Raw genomic sequence first — 17,131 nt, forward strand, 5'->3', positions numbered from 1 at the left:
GAATGAGCAGAGCTGGATGAATTAGAGCGTTTTCATCTGTTTGATTCCCATGCTTTGTTCGTAGTGTTGATGACTTCGTAAGTGTGAGAGTACTGAGTAGGTGTGTCTTGATGTCGATGTGTGTTTGACAGGGGGAACGGGTGAACTCTTACTATGACCAGAAGGACTATGCAGGCCGCAGTGTGCACTACTGGAAAGTTGTGCTTCCCTTGCTTGAGAAAATCCGAAACAAACGCAGCATTCCTGAACCTCTGGAGCCGATGTTCATGCACTTTCACAGTAGAGACATACAGGTATGTACTCTCTTCCTGCTTCTGTTTCATATGGTGGTTTTGTCTCTAATGGTCTCTTTGTCTTCAGCCTTCTCAAGTACGAGTATATGAGGAAGAGGCCGCCATAAGCTCTGCCACACTGCTTGACATCGAGGGCAACACCGACGTGGCCATCGCAAAGCTGGAAAAGCTCAACAGCATCTCGTCTAACTGGCATCTTGCTAAGGTAACAGTGCTTTCTCTGGATGACAGTCACACTGGCTCAGCTTCAGAAGTGAAGTGAGCAACATCGGTCTGCGAATGACCCTGACCTGATGAGTTTGTGGATGTGTGTTGTCAGATCTATCAGAGGCTGTCGGAGGAGGCGGGAAACGGGATGGAGGAGACGCAGGACAGGAGCATCAACTTCCTCCTGCAGTTCAGGAAATACCTGACAAAGATTTATCAGGCCAGTCCAGAGGACATGGACAAGGTATGTTAAACACCTCTGATGTCCGTGCTGCTCACTTTACTCCAGGGTTCCTCAGATCTGATGCTGGAGGGCCACTGTCCTGCAGAGTTCAGCTCTAGTATTAAACAAACACAGCTGAAGAAGTTAATCAAGGTCTTCAGGATTGCTGGAAAGCTTGAGTTTTGAATGAACTAGTCCTTTAATCCCGTCTCTTCGTGTTTTAAGTTGCCTATATCTATGGAGGATGTGATGGATTTGCTGAACGAGGTCAACCAGCAGCTTTCAGAAGATGACGAGCGGGATGAAGATCAGGTGGACTATCCGCTGACGTCCAGCCCCGGTCAGCCCACTGAGCCACATGTGAAGTTCTCCACTCCGTCTCCATCCAAAAGTGCCACGTCTCCTTCTAAAAGATCCATGGTATGTCATGGCACTGGTGCTTCTGCAGAAGCTTTGCTTGCTGTTTACATGGCGTTTCGGTTCCTGACTGTTGTTTCCTTCTCTAGTTCTCGCCCAAAACGACTCCACACTGGGCCGAGGACCAAAAGTCCCTCTTGCAGATCCTGTGCCAGCAGGTCGAGTCCTTGAAGGTCAGTCGCACATCCACCGCTTGTAGCAAAATCAGTCTGTGTTTGCTTTTGCTTTGCCACTGACTAATGGGAATTTATCTTCTATACTGTGAACATTACTTGTGCTCTGTGTATCTCCAAAGTCAGAATGAGAATCAAAGTCAAGTCACCTTTATTTTATAACACTTTACACAATACATATTGTTTCAAAGCTGCTTTAAAGTGATAAACAGAAAAATAATGATCAAAGATGCAAACAGAATTAAATTCTACTGTAAAGCAGCTTTAAGAAGAATTAAGTGCACGTTCATTATTGAGATGAAATCAGTTCAGTGTTGATTCAGTTCAATAACTGTGAAAGTGCATCAATTATGAAATGAGTTCAATTCATCTATAAAGCATCTCTGCAGAAAGCAGTAATGTTATCGTCCAGCTGAGTTCAGCTCTCATCCAATAGTGTCAGTGCAGTCAGATAAATAATATTGCTGAGTATTAAGTAAGTGGCACTCTGGTATATATAGTGCAGCTGTGCCTCAGACGACCCAACTTTGAGACCCGGCTCGAGGTTGTTTGTCTTTCCTGTTCCCTTCTCTGTGCTCCCCATTGTTTCCTGTTTCATCTATGCGGTCCTGTCTAATAAATACTGTAAGCAAGTGTTGTTTTAGAAATTAGTTTTTGATTATTTTTCTGGTGGTTTTAAATTCAGCCATGTGAAACTGGTCAGCAGCTCTTTGTGAAATTGGTACAGACAAGTTTCAGATTTTAGGGTTTGTAACATTCTGTTTTGTTTTCCGTCTCACAGAATGAGGTTCATGACCTGCGCCTTAATTCCCCTGAAGCGACAGCATCCTCATATAGGACGTACAGAGATAGTTATCCTGCAGAAGGACTTCAGGATGGATTTCCTGGAGCACAGGCATTCCATGGTGCTCCTCTTACTGGTCAGTTCAATTAGTTGCTTTATTCCCCAAATCTGCCGTCTTTTAAATTTGTGTATACCAGTGATTCTCAATGTGTGCCCCCCCAACACATCTCAAATCTTGTTCACTTTCAACATTCACATATACCAACAATCTCACAGCAATAGACATGTTTAAAGGAATTTCCTCTATCCTGACTATCTGAAATAAAACTGTTGCGTCTACTGTCGACACAGAGCGTCTACTAATCGACACTTAATAAATAATAAAACTGTTGCGTCTACTCATCGACACAGAGCGTCTACAATCGACACTTAATAACCTTTATACTCCAGCTCTTGCGTCTTCAGTCGACATCTGGCCGAGTTTCTTACTCTAACTTACTTGATTCCCTAAACTGACCTGCTGCGCAGCAGAAATGAACAGACAGACTTTCAGCAAATGTCCTCTAAATGCTTTAATAACGGCCGGGAGAGTCTTCGAGCAGTTCTCAGAGAAACTCTCCCAAGAAGAATCAAGGCCGGAGGATCTCAGACAAATTCCATTGAGACATCCCACCGTAAAACACATATACAACAGTTTTTATAGTATAGAGGTATGACATAATGTCAGGCTGCATTACATAATATCCCCACTATTTGATTGGTTCTTCATATGCAAACCCCTCTGTTACTAGGTAAAGCAAACTCTGATCTTGCGGTGACTTCATCTGTAATCACAAGATTCTAACAGACTGTCTAGTTTAATTTCCCAAAACTGTGTTATTTTTACATACATACGCACATAGTCAAAGACACAAGTTTTCCATTGGTTTCGTACAGTACATCCTATTCCATTGTTAGATGTTAAATAAGGTTAGATGTTAGAAACATGGTTAGTTTAATATACAGTTTAAATTTTCTACGACACATGCGAACCAATGAGGTTTGTGCAGTTTTTTTCAGTGTGCTTATTCAACCAAACAAATGTTCTTGCTGGCACACCAGATTTGAAGAGAGAGGATAAGAATTTGAGTGAAAACGACTTCAAATTGCGATGTTTCCACAAAGCAACCAACTGAATACAAAAGACTCAATTTTTAATTTTAAAATTAAATCATTTTATGGTGCTTTTATGTGCCATTTGAGCTTGAAGTTTACAATCCTCATCCTCTCATCTTTGGGTTTCATGGATAATGTAAGATTAAAGATGTTTTAAATGAAATCTGAGAGCTTTCTATCCCTCAATGACAGCTATGCAACTACCACTGTGATGCTTCAAAAAGTTCATAAAGAGATTGTAAAACTAATCCATATGAATTGTGTGGTTTAGTCCAAATTATATGAAGAGACTTGATCACTTTTTATGATGAAGAGATTTAATTTAGGCTTTTATTCTCACATAAATATTCATCAACTCTCACATCAGTTGTGGTAAATGGAAGCTCAACCATGTTCCCTTGACGTGCGAGAACCAATGAAGGGTCATTCTCGTTAATTCCTATTACATTGTTTTGGCCCGCCTTTTTATATTCCCTTTAGACACAACTGGTATCTGATATCTGTGTTTACATTAATTTCCACCCAAAAAGATTGTTGGTGATCGATTTACTATGCGCATGGTAGACCCTCTGGTTTACTGCAAAAAAAAAAAAGTTCCACTTCTAAATGGTGACATCACCAAAAAAATTAGAACCACTTGTGTATACAATATTTAAGACATAATTAACCCTCTGGGGTCTGAGGTGTTTTCTGGCCCTGGAGGTGTTCTGACATGCTCTGACATTTGTGCTTATTTCTGTTACTTGTGACATTTTCATGGCTAAAGTCTGATTACACTGTATTCAGCACAAACTCTGCTACAATAATATATCAGCAGCATGTATGTAAAAGTTTGTAGTTTTGAGATAATTACATTTCTGCGTGGTTTGTGAAAACACAAAAAAAAATTGTCACTGAAATAAGGCCATGAAACCCATACTGATTATTTCTTCACAAGACTTTTGAAAATTGTATCACGTAGCCTAGAATATTTGCTCCAAAACTATGTGAAAATCACCCTGACTGCTCATTCAGATAAGACAATATATTGATTTAAAATTTGCAAGACATGTTTTGTGTAAGAAAGCTTTATGCGGGAGGCGTGAACACATCATTAATATGTATGGCTTTCACACCTGAGAAAGACAAAGACCCTCCCCTAACGGCCCTATTAGGAGCTATCAGGCCCTATCATTCTGAGCAACCTTGCACAAAGAATGAGGAGATTTAACCCTCTGGGGACCAAGCTGTTTTTGGGGTCCTTGAGATGTTCTGACATGCCTTGATATTTGTGCTTTTTTTTCAGTTATTTATAAACATGTTAATGGCAAAGGTGTAAATTCACTCTATATAGCACAAACAGGGCTACCATAATATGCGAGCAACGTGTATGTAGATGTTTGTATTTTTAAGAGAATAATGTTTATGCGTGGTTATTGGAAAAAAATAAAATGAAAGTTGCTGATTTAAGAACACAAAACACATATTAAATATGTGTCCACAAGACTTTTGACTAATTGATGTTGTCCCTTTGAGTTCTAGCTTCAAAATTATGTGAAAATCATCCTGCCTAATTGTTCACATAAAACACTACATTGATTTAAACATTGTAAAACAGTTTTTTTGTCAGAAGAGGTTTATGCGTGGGAGTGGTAATGGGTCATCAATATTAATGAGATTCAGACCAGGGGTGTGACATAGACGCTCCCCCAAGTGCTAATGGGCCATCAAGTGAGGCAGCCTTAACAAAGAATGAGGAGATTCAAATGTTTTGTTTTTCAATCTGTTTTATTGTAATTTTGTTTAAAGTTGAAAACTATTTTTATCATATATTTTACAGAGTACTATTCCAGCACATGCATAACTGATGGACATTTAGCAATGCTGATAAAGCAACACAATATAAGCTCTTTTATAATTGTTATATTGTGCATATAACAACACATTTGTTGCAAAGCCACACAGGCACATATAGGCTACATTTGTATCATCACTAAGTATATAAACAAAATGTAACTAACATCTGTAAAATAGTAGGTAAATATGTACTTACTCTTTCTGATTTCTGACTGTGTTGCTAAGCGCACTCCGAGTTGCAGGCGGAGGTAGTGATGAAGCTACATTCCTTTTAAAAAAGTTGAAAAATATTATTACATAAATATAACTATAGTAGCATTAGTCTATAATGAATAACTGATGTAAATAATTTTAGACGCGTGCAATAAGCCTATATGCGTGTCAATGGGCCATTACCGGAGAGGCACACCGCAAACATTAGCCTAACACATTTGTGCACTTCATTAACTGGGTATATTTACACATTTCAGCACATTTACACACATTTACAACTGATATTTGCGAGCATGCATCGTTAATGATAATGATTCAGCATTTATATAGTCAAAATATAATCTAAACACCTACTAGGCCTACTTTCTAAAATAATTTCTAAATTCTATCTTTCATACATAATGATCTAAACATATCATTTAGGCTACACATACAAATACAAATTTCCTAACCAAGGGGTGTAGCATATGTACACAAAAAAAACAAAACAAAACATTTTTGACGTTGAAATGGTACGATATATTAAATTCATGGTATAGATATGCACTTTCATTAGATCGTGTTGAATATAGGTAGATATCAAATGTTAATACTCTGGATGGCAAGTCCACCCAGTATAATATGTAAGCTCATGTTTTGAATAGCTTGTCAACTAATGCAAGTAAGAATAAATACTTACTCATCCGAAATTCTATCCACGGCTGGATCAATTCGCTCTTCAAAATACAAACGGTCGTCATCAGAGTAGTCGCGCTCCTCTTCTGATGAAAATCTGGACTCTTCGTCGCTAGTATCCAGGACGAGCTGAAGGGCTTCCGCACCGGTGTATCGTGTCATCTTCCCAACGCGCAGGTGACTGAATGATGAAACTTGAAGCGTTTAATGCATTTGCTTGGGGGCGTTTACCTGTTTTGCATAGATGGCTTAGCACATTATCTTGTGAATAGCGCGCTCCGTGAGTAGGCGTGAACGAATTAAAGTCAATGAGCTCGTAATGAGCTCGACTGGAATCGCTCTCTTTTTATACAGATTACAGAAGCTGATAATATTTGTTTTTTATATAAATGACTTCATTTAAAAGCTGCGATCTCAAGCTTTATGCCCGTGGGTCTGTTTGCCTGTATGACTGAATTTTCGCGGAGTTATAGATCATTTTCGAACGCGTTTCAAATGGGAGTTTACTGACAGAGAGAAGGCAGAAATCGCATCATGTTAAAGTTTCTTTATTTGTCAAAAAGCAAAACACTTTGTTTTTATTGTGAGTATACAGAAAAAAAATAGAAACTGAACAGGATTGATTGATGTATAACACGAAAATTAAAGATCAAAATTAACAGAGCATTTTGTGTTTATTTTTCATTGCAAAAAAAAAAAAAACGAGCAAAACGCGCGGGCGAGGGTTAATAGAGGGTTAATAAAACTAGTTAAAACTAAATAAACGTACATTTCGCCAAATTCGCCCGCTCATTCAAGACCTTGGTTCACCCGTGCTTATAGTAGTGTTGTAATATTTGAGATCGGTCTTGGTCTTGGTCATGACTTGATCTTGGTTTAGGTGGTCTTGACTACAACACTAGCTTATAGTATCAGCACAGCATCAGTTGTACGAAAGAAACCGTTCGGTTCAGATGGTGCTATCGCGCATGATCAGTATCTGCAGCTCATCTGTTCTCAGTATCGAATGTGTCCAAAAGAAACCGTTTGTGCACTGTTGACTCAAAAACTGTTGACTCGAGAACCGCTGTACCTATACGTTCGATTCAGTCTGATTTGGTGAACTGGTTCGACTGGTTCACTAAAAAGAACCGGTTCAAAACAATGATCCGTTCACGAACTGGCTATGGTACACTTTTTTGGGTGGATGGTCAGTCCTGCTCGCTGAATGCGCTGCAACACCTCACCTAGATGATGCTGATGCTCCCTCCAGGTGGCGCTGTACACCACTATGTCATCCAGGTATGCAGCAGCAAAAGAGTCTGTCCATGCCAACACAATATCCATAAGTCTTTGAAAAGTGGCTGGCGCCCCCTGCAGGCCAAATGGCATCACCACAAACTGAAACAGACCCTGCGGGGTCCGGAATGCAGTGTACGGGCGGTCTGTCCTGGCCAAAGGTACCTGCCAGTATCCCTTGCATAAATCCAAGGTAGTGATGAAGGATGCTTTGCCGAGGCGCTCGATCAAGTCCTCGAGCCTAGGCATGGGGTAAGCGTCAAAGTGAGACTGGGCATTCACCCGCCGAAAGTCAATACAAAAGCGCATAGTGCCATCCTTTTTGGGCACTAGCACCACAGGATTACTCCACTCACTGGAAGAGCGCTCAATTACCCCCAAGGCCAGCATCTCCTCCACCTCGGCTTTGAGAGACGGCAGAAGACGCTCAGGAACCCGGTACATCCTTTGGCGTATTGGGGTAGTGTTTTTTTTTGTGGAATGGAGTGTTCCACCACAGAAGTAAATCCCAGCTTTTCCTGAAATAGGCAGAGGTGGGTAGAGTACCCAAAAACTGTACTCAAGTAAAAGTACAAGTACTTATAGAAATATTTACTCAAAGTAAAAGTAAAAGTAATAATCTTAATAGTTACTTGAGTAAGAGTAAAAAAGTATCCAATGAAAAAACTACTCAAGTAGCGAGTAACTTACTTCGGATTTTATATATATATATATATATATATATATGAAGAAGACTTCAGATGCAAAAGCCTCTGAGTGCCATCTGAAACTTTCTTCTAAAACAAGCATTTTTATCAAGCTTGTATATTTAAGTTCAGTAATTTCACTTTAATGACAATTAATAGGTACTTTTCATTGCCATTTAAGTGAAATAACTGAACATAAACGTACAAGCTTGATAAAAATGCTCTTTTAGAAGAAAATTTCAGATGGTACTTAGAGGCTTTTGCATTTGAAGTCGTCATATATATAAAATTATATTATTTCGATTATTTATTTTTATTTAAATGACTAGGCTATTATTTTCATAAGTAGATTGGCTCTCTTTGCAACAAAAAGCATTTTCTCCCATCTGTAGCCCGAAAAAGAAAATCATTGCCTGTCCTTTGGTTTGTATAATAGTAATATAACTATACAACTACATTTGGATTATTAGACAATGTCGAAATAAAGTGAATCTGCAGAGTGTTGCATTCAAAGGCATGCAATTGACACAGAGAAGAAAGAGATAAAACTCTTCACATGTGCTCGCGCTCATGACTGCTACTGAATATCTGAACACAAAAATAAAAAAATAAAAAAAGTACATCGACGAATCTTCTTCTGTCGGTTCTCCAAAATATAATCAAATGTATATTTCTGCAAGCATGTTTAAACTGGTTACCTGTGTCTACGGCAGGCAATTAAAGGCATTCGTTTTCAAGTCGAGTTCGCACGCCACTGCGCAACAATACACACAAACTACCGCGGGATGGCGGGTGTTCATAAACGGTGGGCAATGGTATCTTATTTAATGTATAAATTAATGTATATGTCCAAAAAACGGGTAATGTCATACTTTCTAGTAGTGCTATCATGGCGTAATAATCTGTTTGGTTGTAAAATGTATTACCTGAGTGAAATGAAATCGAATATATCGTCCTGTGGAATCATTCATTCACAGACAGCTTACGAAGATGTTCAACTAATAAAGATCTTCATCGCTGGCAAATATATGATGCATTTGCAGATTTGCTCTCACTTGACTGTACTGTAGGTCCACGGCCACTTCATCCAACGCTCTTGATGTCCTTAAATCTTCCTGTTACGACTCAGAGTCGAGTGTGAATTGAAATCGCTTCAGACGATTCAGTGCGTGCAGGAACTGAACAGTTCATTCAAACTGATTCGCGAACCGATTTAGACAGTTCTGCCAACTTGTTTGATGAAGTCTTTGAACAGAATCGACTCAAAAGAGTGATTCATTTGTGAATTGAGCATCGCTCAAGCCCAGAAAAAAGATACATTGCACTTACGCATTTAACAACACATATTGCATTAAAATAAAGTAACGAGAGGAACATCGCCCAACGTAACGAAGTAAAAGTACATTTTTTTCATTAGAAATGTACTCGAGTAAAAGTAATAAGTACCCACATTCAAATCTACTCTTAAAAGTACAATTTTTCCAAAAAACTACTCAAGTAAATGTAACGAAGTAAATGTACTTCGTTACTACCCACCTCTGGAAATAGGTCAGGAGGGATAATTCCTTCTACAGATGGTGGACAACCAGAATGAGACTTTTACCGCCGCCGTTCCCGCGGCGGCAAAATTGGGATGTGTATTTGCTGCCTTTTACCGCTGAGTGGCGCTGTAATCACAGACTTTGAAAAGTGTCAGTTTATTCTCTTTATGACGTAATCTGCCGCGGCAGTAATCTGAGCTGAGGTCACAGATAAATTCAAGATAAATATTGTGGTTAAACGAATTCAAATTCATTAAATTTAAACAAAGTAGACACACGTTAACATTGTGTGCCCAGTTTTTCTATAATTTAGAAAGGCTATGTCAATAGGTTACTTGTCATTTACTTCGTGTTATTTTAATGTGTTTGTAGATTTATTAACTGAAACATAACAGTGAAATAAATTAAAATAATTTACCGTAAAATTAAAACATTTTCAGGACTTGCAGTTACTAACCGATGTTAGTCGGTTTAAGCATTCTTTGTTATATTCAGAATTAAATAGGCTTACATGTTGTTATGATTATCAATTGAATTAATTAATAAAGAATCAACCACAATGCCTATTACTGCCGCGGCAAAAATAAACCAGTCGAATTTCAAAGTCGTTCGCGAAATGACTAGGCTATACCGGGTGGCGCAAGTGACAGGGCAAAACAGCAGCAACTGCGGCATTTTAAAAGGTAAGTTTCCTATCTGTTTATTTAAAAAAAAAAAAAAAAAAAAAAAAAAAAACTTTTTTCATTATTTGAACAAAAATCAGACTGATTGAATATGTAAAAATATAAACAAACAAAGCAGAGAATAAAACAAACTTTTAGGGAAAATATATAGGCCTATTATGCTACAACAGAATTGGTTAACATTAACGAAAGCAAAATATGTAAAAATACATTAGTGTTTCGTGGCCGAATTCAAATCGGTTCAAATCCCGAACAAACAGTAGTTGATCTAGGCTATTCAGACGATAGCTCTGTGGTCAATGCATTAACAATAGCCTCTCGGAGCTTCTAACGATCTGAGATCGAATCTCAGTGTAGCCGACAGTGTTGATGTTTTTCCGTTCTTGATGCTTAAATATGCATCTGTTTATTAAAGTCAATCGTCTTGTTTAATTATCAATTGTACATTACAACATAAATTTGCTGCATTCCAGAGCCGCTGCAAAGACGACACTGATGAATCTGATGAAGGAAGACTGTCAGCCGATTGCACCAGAAAATGAAGATGATGAAGCTCGTCTTTAATCTGCTAAATTATTTTTTTGTGTGTGTGAATCATTCACGAGATTGAGATGACTGACAGTAATACCCGGCCAAAGCAACGGAAGACATTTTTCAAAACAGATCGAACAAATCAGAAAAATACTTTCAATACAGTATTGTTTTCAATTAAAAAATAAACAATGGAAATGTAAAAGAAAAAGAAAATTAATTAAGTTTGAAAACCCATCGCACATTTCAAGGTATGAATAAAGTGTCGGGACAGTTTATTTATTTAAACAGGGTTGCATCGATAGAGTTTATTCCCTTTGTGATGCAAAATAAGAAACACAGAATCTTATTCTTGCAACATTTTAAATTTCTATTGTCAAAGAAATTGCAGCTAAATTATAAAATTAAAACGGTACAAAACGAAAAAAGTTCAAAGCAACAAATTAAGAACAGGCGTTTTTCTTTGCCTCTCTCGCGCTGGGTATTTTTTTAGTAAGTTTGGTCTCCCTCACTGCGCACGGCGGGTCTTTCTCGAAATTAAGCATTTCAGCGTAAAAAACACCATACAGCTGATAATACTGTATATGTCGCTGTGTGTCATCCACACAAATCACGAAAGAAAAAACTGTAACAAATAGCTTTTGTTCCTTCAAAGATACAACATGCCTTGCTGAATTCACCTTACAATAAAACGAGGTGGGTCGCGAATTAAAGAGCTCTATCTGCTAAATTGAAATTGTGTGTGGAAAATCTTTAAATACAATCAATAAAACTACAATATATAATTTAATAAGATATAGGGCCTACTGTACATAGGCTATGGACTTTTGGAGATTTTGAGATTAATTAATCCTTAAAAGAATTTAGCCTTTGCCTGCTCATCAGGCTGGCTCCGACACTCTCCATATGAAAGACGGAACATTAACACCTCTGTCCTGCACCCCCACGATAAAGCAACTATTGCCTTCTCCAAACCCCCCACAGGCTAGCTGAGTTTGCAAAACAAAACAAAGAGTTTGCCACTCGTCGTGGTGTGCCAAAACACTTCATTATAAACTTAAATATTTCATACAAAACAATCTCAAAAGGCTTTGTGACATTTTGAAAAGCCGTGGATGCATTACTGCCACTGGAACCATGAACGAAAAAGAATACTGGTTCTGATTTTATTGTTTGTCGTTTAAACGTCATATATATATATGTATATATATATATATATATATATATATATATATATATATATATATATATATATATATATATATATATATATATATATTAGTGCTGTCAACGTTAACGCGTTAACGCATGCGATTAATTTTTGTCTGGTTTAACGTGTTAAAATATTTAACGCAATTAACGCAGCATCCGTCTTTTCTGCCATCCGTTGGCTAGCTTTACATTTTATGATCACGCTCTTATTCATTTAAATGCTTTTAAACATTTCAAGCGCGGCAAGACAAAAGAGAATGCGCTGTCTGTGAATGTCCTTATGTGACACACACACACACACACACACACATAGACAGGGCGCCAGAATCCAGTTCTCTTTCGCGCTTGAACTAACAATAACAATAACAATCCCAAAATGTCCGTTTTGTCGATTATCCTCATAAGAGCAGTCTTAAATGATTTATATAAAGTCTAAAATGAACAAAGAGTTGCGAGAGAATGAGGCGCGCGTGTGAGATCCATAGACAGTATATAAACGGTGAGATCCGCGTGTGTGTGTGTGTGTGTCTGCTCTTAAAGGGACAGCAGCCAATAAAGCTTCCTGTCAGTAAAGTTAAAGAACAAAGGGAACAGAGAAAATGACTCACTGCTGTTGACTAAATAACTTTTGTAGCTTTAATAAGGATTAACTATTTAATTTATAGTTTATGCAGTGCAGACTGCATATAACTTTGATAACTTTATTAAATTTCTGTATATTTCCTAACTGTTAAGACAGGAAGGGCACGAATAAATATGACATTTATTATGGGTTTATGTTAGCATTGTTTTAAGTTCACTTAAATTAAAAACTGTTATATTTTTGAAGCCTAATAAATGTGAAAAAGAAAAAAAAATCATTAGCTGTATTAATATCAGTAATACTGGCCTTCATTCATAAAAAGATGCCATTAAACAAGTATTTAAAATATACTGTCTTTATGTTGTTTCTACATTAATTTGATTAACTGTGAAATTATTACATTATAAAATATATTAAAAACGTACAAAAACATTTCTTTTTTTATTGCGATTAATTGCGATTAATCACAGAAAAAATTTGTGATTAATCTAGTTAAAGTTTTTAATCGATTGACAGCACTAATATATATATATATATATATATATATATATATATATTTTTTTTTTTTTTTTTAACGGAACTGCTTTTGAAATTACGATTGGAATTATTATAGGCTACAGAAGTAAAGTCATTGTATAATATTTGTTCCTTAGTATAAAATGGAAATGCATGGTGATTTTATTTTGTAAATAGGCTATAAGCAAAAAAACTATGTTTTAGAACTAGACAAATCTCTCTGCATCAACAATAGACTATAAAATGCATTAATAGGCTAATATAAAAATATCAGTAGTCCAAGTTAGTTCGGGATTCGAACCCGTGTCATCTAAATGATCGTATCGTAAATTCAACCACTCGGCCACGATTCACTCGTTGCTTCATGGCCTAACGTTCCAGTGTGTGTTCGCTCACACGAGCGAGAAGCGCTCTTCATTCAAATGAACGTGCCGCCGCGTTTGTCCAACACTAATTCAACATGCCAGAATAAAACCTGGCTTTAGAACAATGCATAGCGCCACTCGTCGTGGTGTGCCAAATTTTTTTACAATAATTTAGTTTCATTTATTTCAGTGTTAATGTTTGAGTTAAAAAATCCTTTACAAATTAAATTAACACAAAGTCGGCTATAAGAGTCCTTTATAGGCTATACGTAAAAAAGCAAAGGGCTTACAGTCTTAACATTTAGGCTACTTTGCTTAAATTCGATACATTTATTTTCAGTAGGGCCTAATAAATTTGTAGGGATGTAATTTCAGTATGCTTTACCAACGCTATGTATTCAATTAAAGTTCCAAGAGGTCTAGTCTCTATATTTCCTTCCCAGCTGACACTAATATGCAAGTGCACAGCAAAAATCACAACTTGTGCTTGCTGCGAACGCAAGTTATTTAAGGTGTCTCAACTGTACACAGTCTACCCTACAATGTGAATTCGTTACAAGGTTTCATTTAATTAAATTAATGTGCAGCAATTTGTACAAATAGAGTCTATAGGCCTACTATACTGTTGTAGCCATTAAATAATCTAATTTAGTATCATATTTGTTAAAATATTATAATGTTATTTTTTTCCATCTATGTTGAATATGAAAAGTGAACAGCACGAGTAAGATAGGATGCATTATATCGAGAGATGGATATGGAGTGGGTCAGACATGATTTTGACCACTTCATTAAGTTTTGTTTAGTAGAAAACCTTTCTTTAAAGTGAATTTCGTTTTCTATAAATTGTATCTTAATTTAAAAAAAAAAATCATCAAAATTGCCTGGATTTAATAAGTAAGAGAAGCAAATATAACAGACACTAATCATGGAGGCGCCCGCACGGTCACTTGCATTGCACGTCAGCTGGAGCGCATCTCATCCTCCTAACTTAACGAAACTCAGCGTATGCCTCACACAGACACGATAAATACATCAAATACACAAAGCTTGAAATGTCTTCAAACGAAATAATTCAAAACGAAAAGAAAAAGGCTACTCTCTGATTATGTCTTTATGTGCATTTCTCTCTAGGTGCGTTCACTACAAATATGGCGATCGTCAACTTCATCTTTGCAGTCGACGACACTGTCAGAAAACACTAGTTTATTGATAAAAATCAATGCACGCATCACCGGATTTACAAATACACATCTTGCTTGTTGCAGGCACACATTATGTCGAAAAAACGAAATATTATGTTGAAATAACATTATTATTAATAATACATCTTTTATAATATTTGATTAAATGCTGATTGTTGCGCTTGTTCAATTTAATAAAATTAAAACTTAATTGTGATAATTAAAATAATTGAAAATTAAATATTTAGTGGCCAAGTTTTGCTAATTTATTATATAGGCTATTATATGCCTATTGCCTATATTAAGTAGGTCATATTAAGACAAGGCATATATTAGTTATTTTAGCTATTTTAGTTATGAGAAAAATAAATCTAACGAAATCTAAAATCTAAATCTAATAAATAAAAAAAAATAATAATAATAATAATCTAACGCCAATTCAACATGCCAGAATAAAACCTGATTTTTGAACAATGCATAACGCCACTCGGCCTGGTGTGCCAAAACACTACATTTTAAACTTCAATGTTTAATCCAAAACAATCTCAAAACGCGTTGTGACATTTTTTTAAAGCAGTAGCCTAGCCTATATACATTAAGGGCATTGAAACCAGGATCTTAACTAAAACGCGTTCCGAGTAATCTCTCAAAAATTATGCCACACTACTCCATGTATTATTATTTTTTTTTTTTTAAGGACTGCTTTTGAAATCACTATAAATTACTATGTAATTGTATCACTCACGAGAGCTCTTCATTTATCTAATTCCTCAATAGAATAGTAAAAATATTCCGTGTCATTGCTCCTAATATCGTCTCTATTTTTAACTTTTGATTCTATTTTTTCAGTTCTAAAATTTATTCTATCTTTGGTTCTATTCTGTTGTAGCCTAATAGGCCTATTTATATATGAAAAATATGCATATTAGGCTTAGGGTTTTATATTTAACCCACTTACATTTTAAAATACGGCAATTGCTGCTGTTTTGCACAATGTCCCTTTGCGCCACCTGGCGGTCATTTCGGGAACGACTTTGAAATGCGGCTGGTTTATTTTCGCCGCGGTGATTTCGCCGCGGCAGCTGGCGCGGCGGTAATAGGCATTTTGGTTGTCCACCATCTGTAGCTCCCTCTGCTGTTGGGAGGTCAAGTGGGATACCTCCAGGGTAGATGCTGGCTGACTGGTGGGGAAAAATTGCTCAGGACTCTCCTCTTCCTCCATCACTGCCTGCACCCGGAGTTGTAATGATGGCTGTACGGCCCTCTCATGCCTTTCTTTCAGGAGGTTGACATGAAAGGTCTGTCTGGGTTTTCTTCTCCCAGGAAGGTCAATTTCATAGGTGGCCGGACCCATTTTCCGCACCACCTCGTACGGACCCTGCCACCTAGCAAGCAGTTTGTTTTCCGAGGTGGGCAGAAAAAGCAAAACTTTCTGGCCTGGGTTGAGGTGCCTCTGCCTGGCAGTCTTGTCATACCAGGCCTTCTGGAGCATTTGGGCCTGCTCCAGGTTAGCCCGCACCAGCTCGGTCATTTCCTCCATCTTGTCCCTCATTTTGAGGATATGCATGAGGACACTGTGGGACTTGGGGGTCTGAGGTCCCTCCCAGGCTTCTCTCAGGACATCCAAAGGCCCCCTCACCTGTCTCCCATACAGAAGTTCAAACGGCGAGAAGCCGGTGGAGGCCTGGGGTACCTCCCGGTAGGCAAAGAGCAAGTAAGGCAACCAGCGGTCCCAGTCTTTACCATTGGCCGCTACAAACTTCCTCAACATGCCCTTTAAAGTCTGGTTATAGCGTTCAACCAGCCCGTCTGTCTGAGGGTGGTATGGGGTGGTCCGGATGCCTTTGATGCCTAGCAAGCTATATACCTGTTTTAATGTCTTTGACAGGAAGGCGGTGCCCTGATCGGTTAGAACTTCCTGGGGAATGCCTACCCTGGAAAATAGCTGCAACAGGGCCTGCGCAATTGGACCAGCCGTAACCTTGCGCAAAGGAAACGCCTCAGGGTAGCGGGTGGCATAGTCGCAAATGACTAATATGTATTTGAACCCTGTTTGGGTTCTTTCCAGGGGCCCTACAATGTCCATGGCTATGCGAGAGAAGGGAACTTCTATGATCGGCAGTGGCTGAAGGGGGTAAGGGCTAGTTTTCCTCTTGCTGGTAAACTGGCACTTGGGACAGGATTTACAGTATTGCTGCACCTCACTATAAAGCCCTGGCCAATAGAACCTGGCTGCAATACGCTCATAGCTTTTGGTGTTGCTCAAGTGACCTGCCCAAGGGATGGTATGCCCCATGGCTAACACCGTTTCCCTCAACTGCCTAGGAACCACCAGTTGCTCTGCTCTGCCCTCTCCTGGCTCATGGTAAAGCAATCCCTCCTTCACTACATAGCCTTTTCCAGACAGTGAAGTAGGCATCTCAGTGGACATACCATCTACTTGTGTGACCCTGTCATACGCTTTCTGCAAAGTGGGGTCCTCTCTCTGTAGCTGCTCAAAATTATCTGGGACCTCACCCCAATCATCCACTGGCTGGGTAAGTTGTAGCTCTTCATTTCTCTCCATGGCGCCCACT

At 38.1% G+C, this 17,131-nt stretch overlaps 1 protein-coding gene across 4 annotated transcripts in view; it reads left to right on the forward strand.

The window, feature by feature from the left end:
* The window catches only part of LOC311298388 (RANBP2-like and GRIP domain-containing protein 5/6), a 103,111-nt gene that overhangs the window by 60,834 nt on the left and 25,146 nt on the right, over positions 1 to 17,131 (forward strand). For all 4 annotated transcript variants that reach the window (XM_084421243.1, XM_084421244.1, XM_084421245.1 and 1 more), the window contains exons 12-17: positions 132 to 293; positions 361 to 498; positions 613 to 744; positions 949 to 1,143; positions 1,230 to 1,313; positions 2,095 to 2,233. In XM_084421243.1, the coding sequence (XP_084277369.1) occupies positions 132 to 293; positions 361 to 498; positions 613 to 744; positions 949 to 1,143; positions 1,230 to 1,313; positions 2,095 to 2,233 (850 nt within the window). The remainder of the gene's footprint in view (positions 1 to 131; positions 294 to 360; positions 499 to 612; positions 745 to 948; positions 1,144 to 1,229; positions 1,314 to 2,094; positions 2,234 to 17,131) is intronic.

This window comes from Rutilus rutilus (assembly GCF_951802725.1).
Source record: "Rutilus rutilus genome assembly, chromosome: 10".
NCBI classification, from domain to species: Eukaryota; Metazoa; Chordata; class Actinopteri; order Cypriniformes; family Leuciscidae; genus Rutilus; species Rutilus rutilus.